Genomic DNA, 17,651 nt, shown 5'->3' on the forward strand with positions numbered 1-17,651 from the left:
ACAGCTCATTTTAAAGTGTATTTTTGGTTTCTAAGTGTCTGTTCCCATCAATTTAACAATTCTTTATCTAGAAAAAAGCTGTATCCCATTCCTTGATAAATGCCACTGATTATAAACATAATCAAAATTTGTCCCTTCACCTGTGAGTGGTCCAAACATTAGCTCAAAATATTTCCACATGTACTTTATGCACTATCCATGTTGATAGGGCCACTCATTCCTGGGAAATTATATCTTTATTTCCGGTGTGTGCCTTCTAAAGTTCATCTAAAGTTCCTGTATGTATGGTGACTCAGTACAGACTACCTTGTTTGTATGACTTCTTAAGCAAATCATACAAGACAGGACTTGTGTACGCATCATCTATATGAGCACAAATATTGTCCCAACTGTTCTCAACATGTCACTTCTGCCCATCCCATGATTACTAACAAAACAAATGCCTCACATCCTGTTACGTTTAAGCTGAATTGCAGTATAGCCAGCTTGCCAACTGTTGTCTCAGTTGGATATAGGCAGTTCTATGAAACATTTGTGTGTCAGGGTCATTTTAAAGGAACTTTTATTTATAAAAAACTGTTACATCATTCTTTTGACATTGTATCGGGTTCTTAAAGGCATATCCCATTTCTTAAAGTTAGCATTTCAAAGGTGAAGCTTCCATGCAAGTGGTAAGGGTACATGTGAGAAATGGGATTGGGCCTCAGGACACACCAGAACCAGTGAAGTCAAATCTGAGCATGTTATGCTGAAGTGTGCCAAGGCAGAGCAATGATGCTATTGGGTTTAATGATGCCAGAGTAGCTACCTCATCTTCACAGTGTGGTGGTGCTGCTTGTTCAGGGTACAAACAACGTTACAGCTGGACCACCCGGCAAAGAACAGAATAGGAACTTGCTTCAGGCATGACGTCACCGTGAGCCTCACCCTTCGAGCAGAACTTTTTAGCCTGAACGGCTTCTGGACTGTACTTAGTTATAGAGTGCTGCAGAACAAGGATCAAGCCGTTGGGTTTGGCTCATTGGCAGTGGTTTAGAGGACAGGGAGCATTGTGCTCGGGAGGGGTGTGCTGAGGTCATGTGTTGGTACAGCAATGAGGTGACCATGATATATATGTTATACAAGACTCATAACAGTTGTTTCTGTATATCATTACATTTTTGAGGATAATGTGGACTTGAATATACTGAATTCTGAATAACCACAACAACATTCAGCACTGCCAAAGAGGCAACGGCGGAGTTTTTTCTTTAGTGCCTTTACGGGAGATACTCTCTAATTTTCTTGTATTCCGTGCACGAAATGCGGAAGGATAAATGGACATTGTGGTTGGCTGAGGTAACTCTTCTAGATCAAGAAACTTTTACAAGCTTTTCTCACATGGAAGGTTCTGTTTGTCTTCTATTATTATAATAATAGAAGAAAAAGAACGTCTGCTATATAATAAATACATCACCACAGACTATGTCGTCACTGTCCAATGAAAAACACTTATCTCCGTATTTGTCTGTCTCTTACACTGTGTCAAAATTTCTTGATGAACGGACCAGTAGAAACGCTTCAAAATGACCTGAAATAAACTTGTTTTTACATTGACTTCCATTGAAAGCTTACAAGGTTTTTTCTCTCTCCTGTAAAGTTGCTGTTTTGGAGATAAGTGTTTTTCATTGGACAGTACGGTGGCCCTGAAGTGCAAAACAAATTAAAATGTCAGAAAACAAAATTACAAAAACTAAAACACATTTACAAAACTTAAAACAAATTTACAAGACGCAAAACACTTTTACAAACGCTGAAACACTTTTACAAACGCTAAAACACTTTTACAAACGCTAAACACTTTTACAAATACTGAAACACTTTTACAAACGCTAAAACACTTTTACAAACGCTAAAACACTTTTACAAACGCTAAAACACTTTTACAAACGCTAAAACACTTTTACAAACGCTAAAACACTTTTACAAACGCTAAACACTTTTACAAATACTGAAACACTTTTACAAACGCTAAAACACTTTTACAAACGCTAAAACACTTTTACAAACGCTGAAACACTTTTACAAACTGCGATTTCTGACGGAAAGGGAGGGTCTAACACACAGGAAGTGCTTGATGCGGACCCTCCTTGTCAGTCAAGCTGCGTTACGATGAGAGAGTGGAGTTATGGACACTAAACTATGTTTTGTGGCACGTATTTTAGCAGCAGCAGTAAATACTTAAACTATCCCTGTCCTGTTGCTACCCCCGCCGCGGGGTTCACCTAATACCCCGGGGGTTCAGCTAATGCCACGCGGCCATCAGCCACTGCCCCCGCCGCGGGGTTCAGCCACTGCCCCCCGGTTATCAGCCACTGCCCCCGCCGCGGGGTTCAGCTGATGCCACGCGGCCATCAGCCACTGCCCCCGCCGCCATCAGCCAATGCCCCCGCCGCGGGGTTCAGCTAATGCCACGCGGCCATCAGCTAATGCCCCCGCCGCGGGGTTCAGCTAATGCCACGCGGCCATCAGCTAATGCCCCCGCCGCGGGGTTCAGCTAATACCCCACGGAGTTCAGCCACTGCCCCGCGGCCATCAGCTAATGCCCCCGCCGCGGGGTTCAGCTAATGCCCCACGGAGTTCAGCCACTGCCCCGCGGGGTTGAGCCACTCCTGTACTGTATTACCTGAACCCCGCGGGGCAATGATGGCCGCCGGGCATTAGCTGAACCCCGCGGCGGGGGCAGTGGCTGATAACCGCGGGGCAGTGGCTGATGCCCGCCGGGCATTAGCTGAACCCCGCGGCGGGGGCAGTGGCTGATAACCGCGGGGCAGTGGCTGATGCCCGCCGGGCATTAGCTGAACCCCGCGGCGGGGGCAGTGGCTGATAACCGCGGGGCAGTGGCTGAACCCCCGGGGTATTAGGTGAACCCTGCGGCAGGGGCAGTGGCTGATAACCGCGGGGCAGTGGCTGAACCCCCGGGGTATTAGGAGAACCCCGCGGCGGGGGCAGTGGCTGATAACCGCGGGGCAGTGGCTGATGGCCGCCGGGCATTAGCTGAACCCTGCGGCGGGGGCAGTGGCTGATGGCCGCCGGGCATTAGGTGAACCCCGCGGCGGGGGTAGCAACAGGACAGGGATAGTTTAAGTATTTACTGCTGCTGCTAAAATACGTGCCACAAAACATAGTTTGGTGTTCATAACTCCACTCTCTCATCGTAACGCAGCTTGACTGACAAGGAGGGTCCGCATCAAGCACTTCCTGTGTGTTAGACCCTCCCTTTCCGTCAGAAATCGCAGTTTGTAAATGTGTTTCAGCGTTTGTAAAAGTGTTTCAGCGTTTGTAAAAGTGTTTCAGCGTTTGTAAAAGTGTTTCAGTATTTGTAAAAGTGTTTTAGCGTTTGTAAAAGTGTTTCAGCGTTTGTAAAAGTGTTTCAGCGTTTGTAAAAGTGTTTCAGCGTTTGTAAAAGTGTTTCAGCGTTTGTAAAAGTGTTTCAGTATTTGTAAAAGTGTTTCAGTGCTGGGAAAAGTGTTTTGCGTCTTGTAAATTTGTTTTAAGTTTTGTAAATGTGTTTAAGTTTTTGTAATTTTGTTTTCTGATATGTTAATTTGTTTTGCACTTCAGGGCCACCATAGGACAGCGACGATGTGCACTTTCACCACATCAGGTCATAACATATTCCCATATATCATGAAGATCATGTGTCGTCATGTGAAAGCGTAAACAGTGAGTGTGTTTATGTAAGAGTGCACGTGTGTGCATGTGAAGTGTGTGCCCCCAGTTCCTGTCATCACTCTTTCACCCAAGAGAAATACCACTTTAGGGTCCATCCATAATCAGCTCATGAACAGCCATCAGAATGAACAGGGCCTCAAAGTGATGAAAGGCTGTAAACATGGCCAGATGTGCCACTGGCCTTTTCTTTCAGCAAGAACCGGCCTTCTACATCGTCTCACTTCTAAATACAAGCTCTTTAGCTTTAGTGCCATGACCCTATGACCTGTGTATGTATTAAACATTTATAATCAATTATATAATACATATATTATCAAACAAAAACCTTTTTTCACATATTAGCCCTTCAATGTTATAAAATAATAGAGGAGATTCATATATAAATAAATGAATAAATATATAGAACAGAGGTCACTAATAGGCGGACTGCAGTCCGGGTCCGGACCCAAACGTTGTCCAATGCGGACCCAAACCTACTGAGAAGGATTTAATTGTATACAAGTATAATCAGATCTGTGCAGACGTGGTAAGGAAAAAGTAAATAAATAAACACACCGATCCTCACGTGGTCCTGCTGCTCCGGCTGTTGAAATGGGACACGGCCATGAAAAAACGCCTTTATAAGGAGAACGGGCAGAAAAAAGAGAACGGGCGGAAACTAAAGTCACACCGAGCGCGACAGAGAGACAGACGAGAAATGTATACAAAATCTGGCCAGAGTGGCATTTATTATTATTATTATTATTATATATTTTTATCATTCAGTTCAAACAACCTTATAGGAAATAGCACTTAATTATAACACAATTTAGAAATCGGTCCGGACCTTGGCCTGTCGAATTTTTCTCTAACTGGACCATACTGAATTCTAATTAAATACCCCTGATATATATAGATAAAGGTTGTAGATCCAGGGGTTCATAGATACACAAAATTGTGGTAAGCGGAAATGTAATTGATGCACTTTCACAAGATTGCTCAGGTTCCTGGATGGTGGAATTGGTGTATGCTTGTGTTTCAGGGTGATCGTGTGTCTATGTTACCTTCTGGCTTTCTCCTTTTAGTTAGATTGCTAATAGTCAAATTTGCAGGTGTTGTTAGCCCCACTGTAACAATAATCTGTTCCCATTCTTTGTTCTCTATAAATCTAATCAGAAATAATTTCTGAGATTTTCTAAGATAATAACAGCTACCTGACTCAAACTAGTTGCTCACCCTTCATTACCAACATTACTAAATTCTATACAGTGCTGTGAAAAGTATTTTTCAGATTGACAAACACATTTCAGTCACTTTCTTTTTTTAGCATGAACAATCTGTTTAAAGATCAATCAGACTTTGACTAGGCCACGCCAAAACCTTCATTTTGTCATTATTTAGCCATTTAGAGGTGGACTTGGTGGTTTGCTTGGGATCATTGTCCTGCTGCAAAACCCAAGTAAGCCTGAGCTTAAGGTCATAGACCAATAGGGAGACAATCATCTTCAGGATTTTCTGGTAGAGTAGAATTCAAGGTTATATCTGTTAAAGCAAACTGTCCAGGCCTTGAAGCAGCAAAGCAGCCCCAGACCATCACACTACCACCACCATGTTTGAATTTCAGTATGATGTTCTTTTTCTGAAATTATGTTTTAATTTTATGCCAGATGTAACGGGACACACACCTTCCAAAAAGTACCACATATGTCTTGTCAGTCCACAGAATATTTTTTCAAAGTTCTGGACATTATCAAGCTGTATGTTGTAAGATGGGCCTTTGTAATCTTTTGGGTCAGCAGTGTTTTTAGCTTTGGAACTCTCCCAACAAAACAATTTTCTACCAGCCTATTTCTTATTATCAAATCATTAACAATGACAGGTTCTATTTAAATATTTTTTTGATTGTACAGGTCTGGCAGTAACCAGGTCCGATTGTGGATAGTAAAACTGAACTCAGTTTTCCTAATAATGTGGTTAACTACAGTTAAATCATGTGGGCAATTACTTAATTATATGGCCAAGTTGGTTTTTATTGCATTTCCCCTTAATAAATGAATTAAAAAATGTTTTTTTTATATTTTCTCAGCTTATTTTTGCCTGATATTAAAATTTGATTGATTGACTGGAAAATGTAAGTATGACAAAAAAAAATCTGTAAGAGCAAATACTTTTTTAGACCACTGTATTTATCATAAATGGTTGAAAGTAACTGAAAAAAAAAACAAGGTACATCTTTTCATGGAGCTTTGATTGCAAAAATATTCCACTGAGGAATGTTTTGAGGAAAATCTTATAGGTATCCAATAATAGGACGTTTATAAAGGAAATTATATTGTATAACTATAGACAGTGAAAAGATAATTGACCATAAACTTTTCCAGGGAAGAACGTTCCTCTTCTGTAACTCTTTCTATTACACTTACACTTCTCTTATCTATAGCAGCTATTTGGTTTCACTGTAAACAAAAGATGTACGCTTCTTTTTTCTCCTCAAACTACAGTTTGCTAAGTGCGGACCACGCCTAAAGAAGTAGAGAAAGAAGAAGGAAAAAGGGGAGGGAACTCAGGGAAATTTGGGCTGGAGTTCTGAACTGCGTGCTTGAAGAAGCGTGCAGTTATATCCCCCCCTTTTTATTTAATGAGAAGGGGAAGAGTAGAAAAAGGGGGTTGTTGGGGAGGAGGTGGGTTGCGAAGTTTTCGTCACGAGAGGTAGTTAGTTAGGGGAGGTATTTATAGGACGGTTGATTGATACGGGGTGGAGTTAGAACGTAGAGTTCGGGCGTGGTCCTTCTCCCAAACTTTTGTTATTACATAACATCATCTTTAGTTGTCAGATTACAGACACATACCTTATTAAGCAAATCCTGAAGACGCTCCAATTCACTGTGTGCCTGCAGCAGCTCCTGCTTCAGCTCCGAACAGCTGACCTCCAGCTTGTCTCTGTCTGCATGAGCCAATTTCAGCAGGGCTTGCAGCTCGGTACTGTTGCTGGCACTTTGCACCACTTTCAGCTCCACCACCTTCTGCTTCTCTGTCTCCAAATGGCCTTTCAAGCGCTCGTTCTCTGCCTTCAGAGCCTCTGCAGCTTGATGCTCACTGTCTGCCAACCTCGCTGCCTCTGCTCCGGACTCCTTCTCTCTCTCCAGCAGCTGCCGGAGGAGCTCCAGCTCTTCATTCAAGCTTCTTGCGGTCGCCTGGGCCTCCTGGTGCTCCTTCTCCAGAGCCCTCAAGCTTCCGGTGAGCTGCTGCTGAATGTCCACAAGCTTCTCCCTCTCAAAGCGCGAGTTCTCCACCTGCTCAGCCAAACGCTGCTCCAGCTCTGCTGTCCTGGAGGCACGCGAGGCCTCGGCTTCGTGACTCTGGGCTTGCTCTCGGAGCCTCTGGAGAAGAGCCTCATTCTTCTGAGCCAGGAGCTCCACACGCTCCCGCTGTTGTTGTAGCGAGGTTTGGAGGAGTCCTTTCTCCTCGGCCAGTCGCTCGTTCTCTACCGTCAGCTCCTGCACAACCTGCTGCTGGTCGGCCAGCTCCTGCAGCGTGGCCTGGAGCTCCTCCGATGTGCTGTGGTGGCTCTCTTCCATCTTCTGGATGCGCTCTGTCAAGCATTCTACTGATAAGTCTCGTTCCATGGCTCCTAGAGTAACACCCTTGGTACTGCTGCTGATGGAATCTGAGCGAGACGGGATCTTCTCAAACTCTGAGGAGTCTGGCGATGGAGAACCTTTGGTGAGGTCACTACTGGACGATACAGAGGTTTTGATTGGACTGCCATTCAGTGGTCCACCTTCTCCCATTTCAGTGGTAGCACTCTCTGGTAGAACTCCATTAAGAGAAGGTTTGGTTGGACTGGTTATTGACGTAGAAGCTGTGGATGGACTAGTTAATGATGCAGAAGTTGCTGTGTTATTACCACTGGAAACTGGAGAAGTTTCCAACGAAATGAGCTTTTCCTTCAAGGCTTGGTTCTCCTCCCGTAAGGCGGCCAGCTCCCTCTGGAAACGGCCGTTCTTCTCCCTCAACTCCCCAACTAATATCTGCGCATCCTGGTTATGCAGCTCAGTTCTCTCCCCATCTGAGGTCCCATCTGGTGTGCCAGCTTCCTGCGGTGACCCCTTGCCTCTGTATCGCTGCAGCTCCATCCGCAACTTGCTGATCTCAAACTCCTTGGCTTTGGCCTCAGCCAGAAGCTCCTTGACCTGGCACTCCAGGAGGGCTTTGTCCGCACTCTCGGCTTCTGTCTTTGTTTTGACGGATCCACGGGACCCATGCTTTGCTAGGGTGGACAGGCTGGAAGTGCTGGCACTGGGAATCAGTTTCTTGGTATTAGCGGGCTTCAGTTGGTCTCGTAGTGAGGTGCGTTCCCTGGAGATGGTCTGAGAGATTTCGCGGGGAGCAGGTATCCCTGACTTTTTGCTCGACTGGATCCCTATAAAAAGACAAAACAACTCAATTAGGGAGGCACAGAATATTTGGAAAATTAAAATATTTGTTCTACAATGGCAAGAAAGAAAGTATCAGAAAGAGAGTGTGTGAGATAGACGCTGGAAGAATCATTAAACTGCAGGTTTAAGTTCATTTTTATGCATCTTCAAAAAGGTTTCTGTTTTCCAGCTGAAAGATACAAGCTGTAGCTACAGGGCTAGCTAAGATGAAAACATTAGCTAGACTGCAAGCTACATCTTACCTAACAACTTTTTGAAAAGGTTCCAGGAAGGTTCTGAAAACGCGTGATATAATAATGGTTTGCATCACAAAGTTATTAGAACATATTTTACATAACGTTGCCAGCTAGAAGAATACTTATTAGTCCAACATTAGTCCAAAACATTAAAAACATTGCATAAAAACTTTCTAAGAACATTCAGAAAACTTGACAGATTGATGGTAACTGTAACATTCAGAAAATGTTCTACTAATCAAACATTGTTAGCTGGGATATGACTTGTATAGTACTGCTTAAGTATAATTGTGACGTAAAATGTACTGCTGAGGTACATTTATGATAAAAAATAGCACAGCTGAGGTAGCTTGTTATATGGAATAGCACTACTGAGCTAAATATTTTGTGCTGCTTGTATTTCAGCTGTCATATTAGAATGTTAATTTGTTAAGTTATTATAATCAGTAACTATAGTTTTTTTTAGCTAATAACTTTTTGCTTAAAAAGCATTTATATATTAGAATTAATATATTTATTCAATGTTGGAAAAGTATATATTTATGAAATACTTTTAATATAATATAAGTTTTGCATATTCCTAAACTTAAAAATTGCCATTTCAAAAATACAAAAAAAGAAATCCAACAGTAATACTATGCATCAAAAACTGCAACAATAGAGCCTTTTATTAAATTTCATTGGTCAAGGCTCACAGTATCAGTGTGAGAGGTCATTCATTCAGTCCATGACTGGACAGAAGATGTGTTGTGTTGTTATATTCAAATGGCCACAAGGCACTGCCTCTCCGTATTGTGAGCGTAGCAGTCCAGTAGAAACAAGGGAGCTGGCATCTGAGTGGCATCAGACAGCCATACAGCCCATAGTTCCAGAGCGGTCTGTAGAATGGCTGGCATTTCAAAAGCCCCATGTGAGGACAGAGAGCAGTCAAAGCTTTTATTGTCGGTTTTAGAATAATCAGCAAACACCAACACAAACATCGGGGGGGCTCCTGTTACAACTGATGACAATATCCCCGCAGTGCAGGGAATATTCTAGAGCTGTGTGTAGGGCTTTAGAAAGGAGTGCTGTGTTTTACACCAAAAAGAGCTCAGCGGGCAACAAGAGGTTTAGTACAGAGGGAGTCAGTGACCAAATTCAAATGAGGATACAGAGATTGCAAACGAAAAGATGCAAAGAAATAAATTAACAAGAGAATAAAGATTGAATATAATCTCTGATTGGCTAACAGCACTGCGACACCAGCGAGAAAAACAACAATTAGAAACGTTTTTAAAATAAAGACAATTTTACAGTCTTCGCAAAGTCATATGTTACTTTACAACATGCGTAATACCCTGCTAAGTGCAGTTCAGCCACTGACCTAGTCTTAGAGTCTTTGTAAAACGTGAAATCCACCGGAGGTCCTATGTAACTCTATGTAAATTGAGTTGCTTTTCCTGATTGACTCTAATTTTCTCGATTTTTCTAAACATTTTCTTTTACTAGCCGCTGCAGACAATGGAGGTTGAGGAAGAGTTTGGAGGTTGAGGAACGATACCTTTTAGAATGTGTAACCACTGTACTAGCCAATTTACCTCTAGAGCTATGTTTTTCCTATTACACAGTTCAGTGTAAAAGGCAGGTCTTGTGGATGTATTCCTGGCATGCCATGGTCAATATCAAGGCTGGAAAATGATCACTCCCTTAATCACTCAATCAATCACTCCCTCACTGAGCCGGCAGCTACACTCCAAGGTTGTAAACTTCATAACTGAATATCTGTGCAATATACAGATATGACACTTATCTTACAAGATCTCTATCATGGTTAGTCAGTCAATCTAATTAATAAATTAATACAGTTCAGAAAAGCAGTTAGCATTGAAGCTAACATGCTCAAAGTCTGCTGAGGCTTCATTATGTGGCGCTGCCATCAGTTTGCTGAGCAGAAAGGGCAGAACACTATAGGCTTCCATAGCCTGGCAACATTATTGATGATGTACACCACAGTTGTATCAATATGTATCAAAATCAATATTTGTATTGATATCAGAATTATATTGTATTAATCAAAATTAGGAAATATATTGTAGTCTGTTTGTAAAGTTTGAAAACACATTATCATTAATATTTGTTCTTTATTTGTATTATTCACTCTATTGTAGAATAACATTAAAAACTATGAAGGAACACATATTCAAGGCAGAAGTGAAAAAAGCGTTTGGCCTTCACAAACACCTGACATTAAATCCAATCCAGGTGGTTTAGGATGAGTTAGAGAGCAGAGTGGAGGAAAAGCAGTTAACAAGAGCTCAACACCTCTAGAACTCCTTCAAGACAGTTGGAAAACCATTCCAGGTTCTAACTCATAAAGGCACCCACGAAGAGGCAAAGTTGGCATCAATGCAAAAGGTGCTATTTTGAAGAATCTAAAGCTTAAAACCTAATTTGGTAACGCCTTTTTTGTGGGACTCCGGGTGGTCCAGAAGACTATAGTGGCAGGCGCTGCTACTACAATCAAGAGATTGCTGGTTCGAATCACGGTCATGCAGCTTGCCATCGGCTGCCAGAGCCCTGAGAGAGCAAAATTGGCTCTGCTCTCTCTGGGTGGGAAGATGCTAATCTTTCCTCTCATCACCCCAAAGGGTGATGTCGATCAGCACGAGGCGTCTGTGAGCTGATGTATTAGAACCGAGTCGCTGCGCTTTTTACTTCATAATTTCATAAATGTATCTTTATAGTTTTTGATGTCTTCAATATTAATCTACAATTTATGAGAAAGGGTGTGTCCAAACTTCTGGCTGGTGCTGCATATTTTGGCCATATTGTCCAGCACTAGTTAGTACTCATCAAGTACTGCTTCAGGTAAGGATGACCAGTAAACAAGAATCACTAGCAACTTTGGCAGCCACAACTTGCCAGAAATGTTGAAATGGATCTGAAGCTAATATCTTGGTGCCAGATACCACAGGACACCTTTAGAGATCTTGTGAAGTCCATGTAAACGCAAGGTTGACCTACACAACACTCAACAGGTGGTTTTAAAGTCAGAGCTTCAGTCAGAACGTCCCCACCCAGCCTCTTCCTCCATCTCCTGGGAGTCATTAGGCTGTTTAGTATTCTCTCTGCATGCTTCAGCTGATGTAAAAGGTCCAGGAGGCTGAAGCTCGGTCATGAATTTATCACCCATCAGACATTGCTATTTTTAGCATGAGCTAGCATGCGCCTGTGTTTTATGACAACAACAGTTGTCAGGAATAAAACAAACCACAGAGTTCAAATATGGATCTGCTGGAAACGGGGCTCACACAGATAACGGGAAATGACTTTCAGTTGTGTGGAATGTCTTTCAGTTATACTATTTATTAGATATTTAATATCTATGAGTGATATATTTCTATTTTTGTCTTTCTCTACTCAGTGACTTTGTCTGTGAGTGAATTTCCTCCACAGACTAATGTGCTGCTCTAAGAACTGATCCAAGTGTCCCTTGAGAGGCTGTCAGGACGCACTCTAAGCCATTAAAACAAAATTCTCCTTCCCTTTTTATCATTCTGTCTCATTCACTTCTATCAGTGACAGAACCAGGACACGCACTACTGAATTATATATCATCATCATCATCATATTTAAAATACTTATACACTTGTGTGGGTGAATGATTAATATTTTTGCAGTCTACATTTTGACATTACTGTAGCTGCAGAATATGCACTAAGACAAAACACACAAGTAATAATGAAATTATTTAATTAATAATAAAAGTGTTAAACAAACCAAAATACTTTGTGAAGCATTTAGATGCTCTTATCTGTGGTGCTGTTAACTTGTGGTTTCTGAGGCTGGAAACTCTGATGAACTTAGAGGTAACTCTTGCTCTTTCTTTCCTGGTGTGGTCCATATGGTCTTTTCGAATGCACTTGAGACTACTTTCACTTTAAGTTTTGAATTTTATTGGATAGACTGACCTTCATTTCAAGTATTTTTTTTCTTTACTCAGTTGAGTAGTTCTTGCCATAATATGGATTTGAACATTACTCAAACAGGGTTATTCACAGTATACCAACTCTACCTCTTCACAAATTCACAATTGAGGCTCTTAAACACATTAAGAGGGCAAGACATTCAAGTAATGAACTTTTGACAAGTTCGGCACAACCCTGCTTTATAAAGATGACTGAGAAAATACAGCCAAAATGTGCAAAGTTGTCATCTAAGCAAGAGGTGCTACTCTGAAGAATCTAAAATATAAAACATATTCTGGTTTATTAAAAAATTCCATATATTATTCCTTATATTTTGGATGACTTAAGTGAATGAAATGAAAATGCAAATGTTTGGGAGAAATTGAGGCCCAATCCCATTTCACCCCTTGGCCCTACCACTTACCCCTACCCCTCTGTTTTGCATGTATACCCCTAGGAGTAGGGAGTCCTGATTCTTGTTAGGCTCAAGGGGTAGAGAGAAGTGTTATGGGTACATGACCCTTCAATGAAGTTTTTTTTAGAGGCAAACTCAAAACAGAGGGCTATGAGAATTCCTGGCATAATGGCGACACACACAAGCGACCAAAGAAACCCAAACAAATTTGAGCATTTTCTTTCTTCAACTTTTGATAACTACTTTAATACCATATTTAAATGTGTAGTTTCAATGTTTTTGGCCACTGTCTTCATAAAAAGCATTAAAAGCTAAGCGTTCCACCTTAAATAGGGTAACAGGCAGCAGAGGCAGAAGAATTTAAGGTGGAAATGGAAAATAAAATTAAATATAAGCTAGTAAAAGCTATTTTCAGATCCCCATCACAGAGGAATTAAGTAATGGACAATGATAACGGATTGCCGCACCAGGTGCCCCCTTTCTGAGGACATACAATGCCCTAAAGTTAACTAGTTAACCAGCAGTTAGGTTGCTGAACTTTAGCTCTTTACTGCTATAGCTATATCTGTTTATATATCTGTTTATATCAGGTATATGATGGGTTTTCCCAATTCTTAAGGCCAAATATTACTTCTGCATTGAACCTTAGCTGTAGCCAACGCCATAGTCTTCGCCATAGCCTACGATCTTGCTTGACGTGCATCTCTCCGTAAATGTAACAACGCATCACGCGACACGGAAAGCCGTAGCTGTGATTGGTCTGCTGTGCCTCGCGCCCCTGCCCACACATTCCCACCTTCACGATTTAAACTGCAGAGCCACTGATACGCACACACAGAAGTAGAAACACGCTCAGCTGCATAGCGCACTCACGCTGGGTACACATAGGCTCTGTGTAGGTTCGATGCCGAAGTATAAATTGGCCTTTAAGGGGAGGATTTCACCCCTTTCCCTTGTAACTACAGTATTGTGCAAATGTTTAGGTTCCTGTAGGAATTTCCGTAACGAAAAAATCTGTAAAGTAAGTGTTTATTAGCTCAGTAAAACACTATTTTACAGCAATTTTACAAAAAGAAAAGCCTTAACAGCACTGTTTTCCTTAAAACATATTCTAATCTCTCCTCATCTGAGTTTAACAGAGTTATTTCTAGTTCTCATCATATCAACACCTGGTTTGGTGAATTTGGTCAATTTGGTAAATCAGGTGAGCTGCTGATGGAACTGAACATATACACATGCTGGCACCCTGTAACTACAGTATTGTTCAAATGTTTTAGGTACCTGTGGGAATTTCCCACAGGTAAGAACACTTTGTTCCTCAGCTTGGCTCACAGGAAATAAGATAAAATTCTTGTTACATTTTACTGTATTAATGTTTATTTGCATCAGTTTAAATCATATGTGTTCAGATGAATGGATTAGTGTTATATGTTTTGGAGCCTAAAAGTTTTGCACAGTACTGTATGTTCCAAATGGAAGGGTTACACTAGAAAACAAGGGGTAGTGGTGCAAAAGAAAAGAAAAGGCAATTGGCCCAAGACTTTCGCCAGTTTATCTCCCTATTGGCACTGTGTTGAGCTGCATAAATAAAAGCATGGAGCTTGTGAAACAAGAAAATGTAATAATTAACTGGGTCAGAAAGAAACTATTTAAAAACTTGGATGGAACAAAAGCTCCAGCTTCAAAATATGTCTATGGTTGGCTGTCTTCAACCCTGTCAGATAACTATTTTTGGAACAGCTATTTTCAGTACGCAGAGTAAACGGGAGGACATGGAAGGGGGCATGGATATAAAAAGGATGTAAACCAGGCAGAGTTTAGACAAAGACAATACAAATCACATAAAAAGAAAACAAGAGACAAAGAGGAGCAGAAACGAAGGCAAATGTGATGAATAGAGCTACTTTAGTAGAGCTACACTTAAGCTACCACTCAAAAGGCTGTGGAACTAGGTTGACTCTAAATCAAACATGGGAGAACAAAGTAGTGAATGTCATGCAGAGGGTGCCTCCCCAAGTGTCCCGAAGCCACAGAGTAAATCATCCTGCCACTACACACCGCCTCTCACTGATACCCCGAGTAAATAACCAGAGACACTGGCTTTTGAGGCTGACAAAAAGATATACAACATGAAAGGGGAGACAGTGGACGTGGACAGATTTTCAACAAGTTTTCTGTCTGTCAGCAGCTCCGGGTGCAGTTCTTCAGCTTTTGCATATACAACAATCAAGCATAATATTATGGCTACCTCCTTGTTTCTATACCCCTCATCCATTTGTTTAGTTCCACTGAGTATATAATGCTCTTTTTAGTCCTTCTGACTCTCTGCATACTTTATTATGCACTCCTTTCCCCATGTTCTTCAATGCTCTGGATTCCACAGCAACACCACCGAGCAGCTATTATTTGGGTGGTGGGTCCTAAGTTTAAGCACCTAATTTTTAGTGACACTGACAGAATGGTGTTTTTGTGTTTGTGTAGGTTGTGCTAATAGGAGTAGATTAGACAGAGCAGTGCTGCTGGAATTCTTAAACACCTCAGTCTCACTGCTGCACTGAGAATTATCCACCAACAGTATCCTGTGGGCAGCGTACAAGTTCTGTAACACATGATGAAGGACTATAGGATGACCAACACAAACTGTGCAGAAATTTTTTGAAGAAAAAAAAAATAATAATAATAATAAAAAAAAAAATAATCTACAATCTACAAGGTGGAGCATCTAGGTAGGAGTGTCTAATAGACTGTAATGTGTGTGAACAGTGTTAAAAAACTGCAGCAACATGTGTGTGTTTGATCCACCACCATGTCAGTGTCACTGTAGTAGTGCTGGGTGGTATACTGGTTCATATGGTACACTGGAGGAGAAATTAAAACTGCATTTTTTAGTAACGCCAGCTTAGCTCTGTGGACTCTCACGGTGTCCTGCCTGGAAAAACATGAAAACTGATCTCCTGGAGCTTCTGCTGCTGCTCCCTGCAATGTGAGTAATTATAGCCCTTTTAAATATATGAATACTGTAACTTGAAGGATAGTTTAGTAGAACTAATCTAGTAGACCAGGAAAACCAAGGGAATTGTGATAAACTGATAAACAGCAGCTTTAATACTCAAATGCCTCTAATGGCTTCAATAATAACATTTTGTAAACTGATAACAAACTTGTGTCTAACTTGTGCAATAGAACATTTGAGAAATATCTCTTTTGAATTCTTATATCTTGAGAATTTTACGTCCATTTATAGTGTTTATGGAACAATTTAAAATATTTAGATTAGTAAAGGAAGTTGTGTTAAAGTTATTGGTGTATCTCTTTTTAAGACTCTCTTTTTGTTTTTTCTGTTAATGAAGTCTGATTTCTTCATATATTGTGTAATTTTGTGGGACAAAGTAAACCAAATACAAATCAAAGCCTTAATTTAAAGTCTTAATGTTTAAAATTATATGTACTCCTAACAGTAAAGTCACAAACCTATATTTGAGCCCAGTCTTACAAAAAACTATAAGTAAATAAGTAACAATAATAAAAAAAATACTGTAATATATCGTAAAACTGTCAGAATCTTGCAAAATACAGTGATAAGCATTTTTGGTCATACCACTCAGCACTACACTGCCGTGTTAAGAATAATCCACCACCCAAATAATGACTGCTCTGTGGTGGTCCTGTTGATACCTGACCACTGAAGAAGAGGGTGAATGAAGGATAATAAAGTATGCATTAGAACTACAAAGTGCTCCTATATGCGTAGAGAGCTTAAAATGGTTAATTAGTCTGAAAACGAACAAGACCATAATGATGATCAAATTTAAAAATATATTTTTCCTTCGTACAGCTGAACAAATGTCTCTCTGGATATGGCAGCATTAACTGTTGGTGCATCACACTGTATCCAGGAACAGTGACTGTTATCTAAAGCCTGCATGTTTCCTCTCAGCAAAAAAAAAAAAGCTGCATTACCAGTGTTTTTCCAAAAAAATGGAGCTGTTAATCCCGAACTCCTCGTAGTCAGGTTATCATACTTCCTCAGTATGCGAGTGAGCACTACACTACACTACATTGCTTCACTCATTAATTGCTTCCACTGAAGTCCATCAATTGTAGACTCCCTCTACAATTCCCAAGTCCTCCGTGCCAAAACATCTATTTTGTAATTGCATTATGGAGAAAGTGCACTAAATCCTTCAGTCTTAATGCGGGATGAGGTTTGGGATCAGAGTAGAAGAGGAATGATTGGTTAGCTCTCAGCATGAACTGCCAGAAAGTGTGATGGAGTGCAGTGCATTGTGAAATGACCCCTGGAGTAATTAGCTGTACAGGGTTAGTGTTGGAGTGCTGACAGATCAGTGACTGCTGGGAGTCGTGTCACAGCGCTGGCTGGCATCACTGACACGACACACGTCTAAAGAAGCTGCCGTAACAAAAAGAGCTTTAAGTATTAGAAATTCTATTGAGGTCCAAGTCTTTTTTTTTTTTTTTCTCCAAGTAAGAGCTGACACTTTTGCACTGACCCTGGAACAGCAGCTATTAATGAACCGCTTAAGTGCATGTCCTATACATGAAACATGTCATAGAAATGCAATGAAAAAAAAAATATTCCAAACAAAACTAATTGAGGGTGTTTTTAAGAAGTTGTTTGCTTCCAATCCAATCCAGTCTATGAGTTTCTATAAAAATACAGCCACACACATTTAACAAACACTAGGAAACACAAGTAAAATCACTCCACAATCTACTTTAAGTCCAAACTAATTTCTTTTGCTTATTGGCAACTGTTTTAAACTTCATGGGACTGGTAGGCCTGTCACAACAATAACATTATCGACCAATGAATCAACACTACCTCAATAATATTTGATGATTGTGATATCGTCTATTGTGTTTATTTAAATGTTTGTTCACATATATAACAAAAGGCCGT

General features: G+C 40.8%; 1 protein-coding gene across 9 annotated transcripts in view; it reads right to left on the reverse strand.

The window, feature by feature from the left end:
• Positions 1-17,651, reverse strand: part of specc1 (sperm antigen with calponin homology and coiled-coil domains 1) — a 205,231-nt gene that overhangs the window by 95,692 nt on the left and 91,888 nt on the right. For all 9 annotated transcript variants that reach the window (XM_049476111.1, XM_022665301.2, XM_022665303.2 and 6 more), the window contains one exon: positions 6,543-8,116. In XM_049476111.1, the coding sequence (XP_049332068.1) occupies positions 6,543-8,116 (1,574 nt within the window). The remainder of the gene's footprint in view (positions 1-6,542; positions 8,117-17,651) is intronic.

This window comes from Astyanax mexicanus, chromosome 1 (assembly GCF_023375975.1).
Source record: "Astyanax mexicanus isolate ESR-SI-001 chromosome 1, AstMex3_surface, whole genome shotgun sequence".
NCBI lineage: Eukaryota > Metazoa > Chordata > Actinopteri > Characiformes > Acestrorhamphidae > Astyanax > Astyanax mexicanus.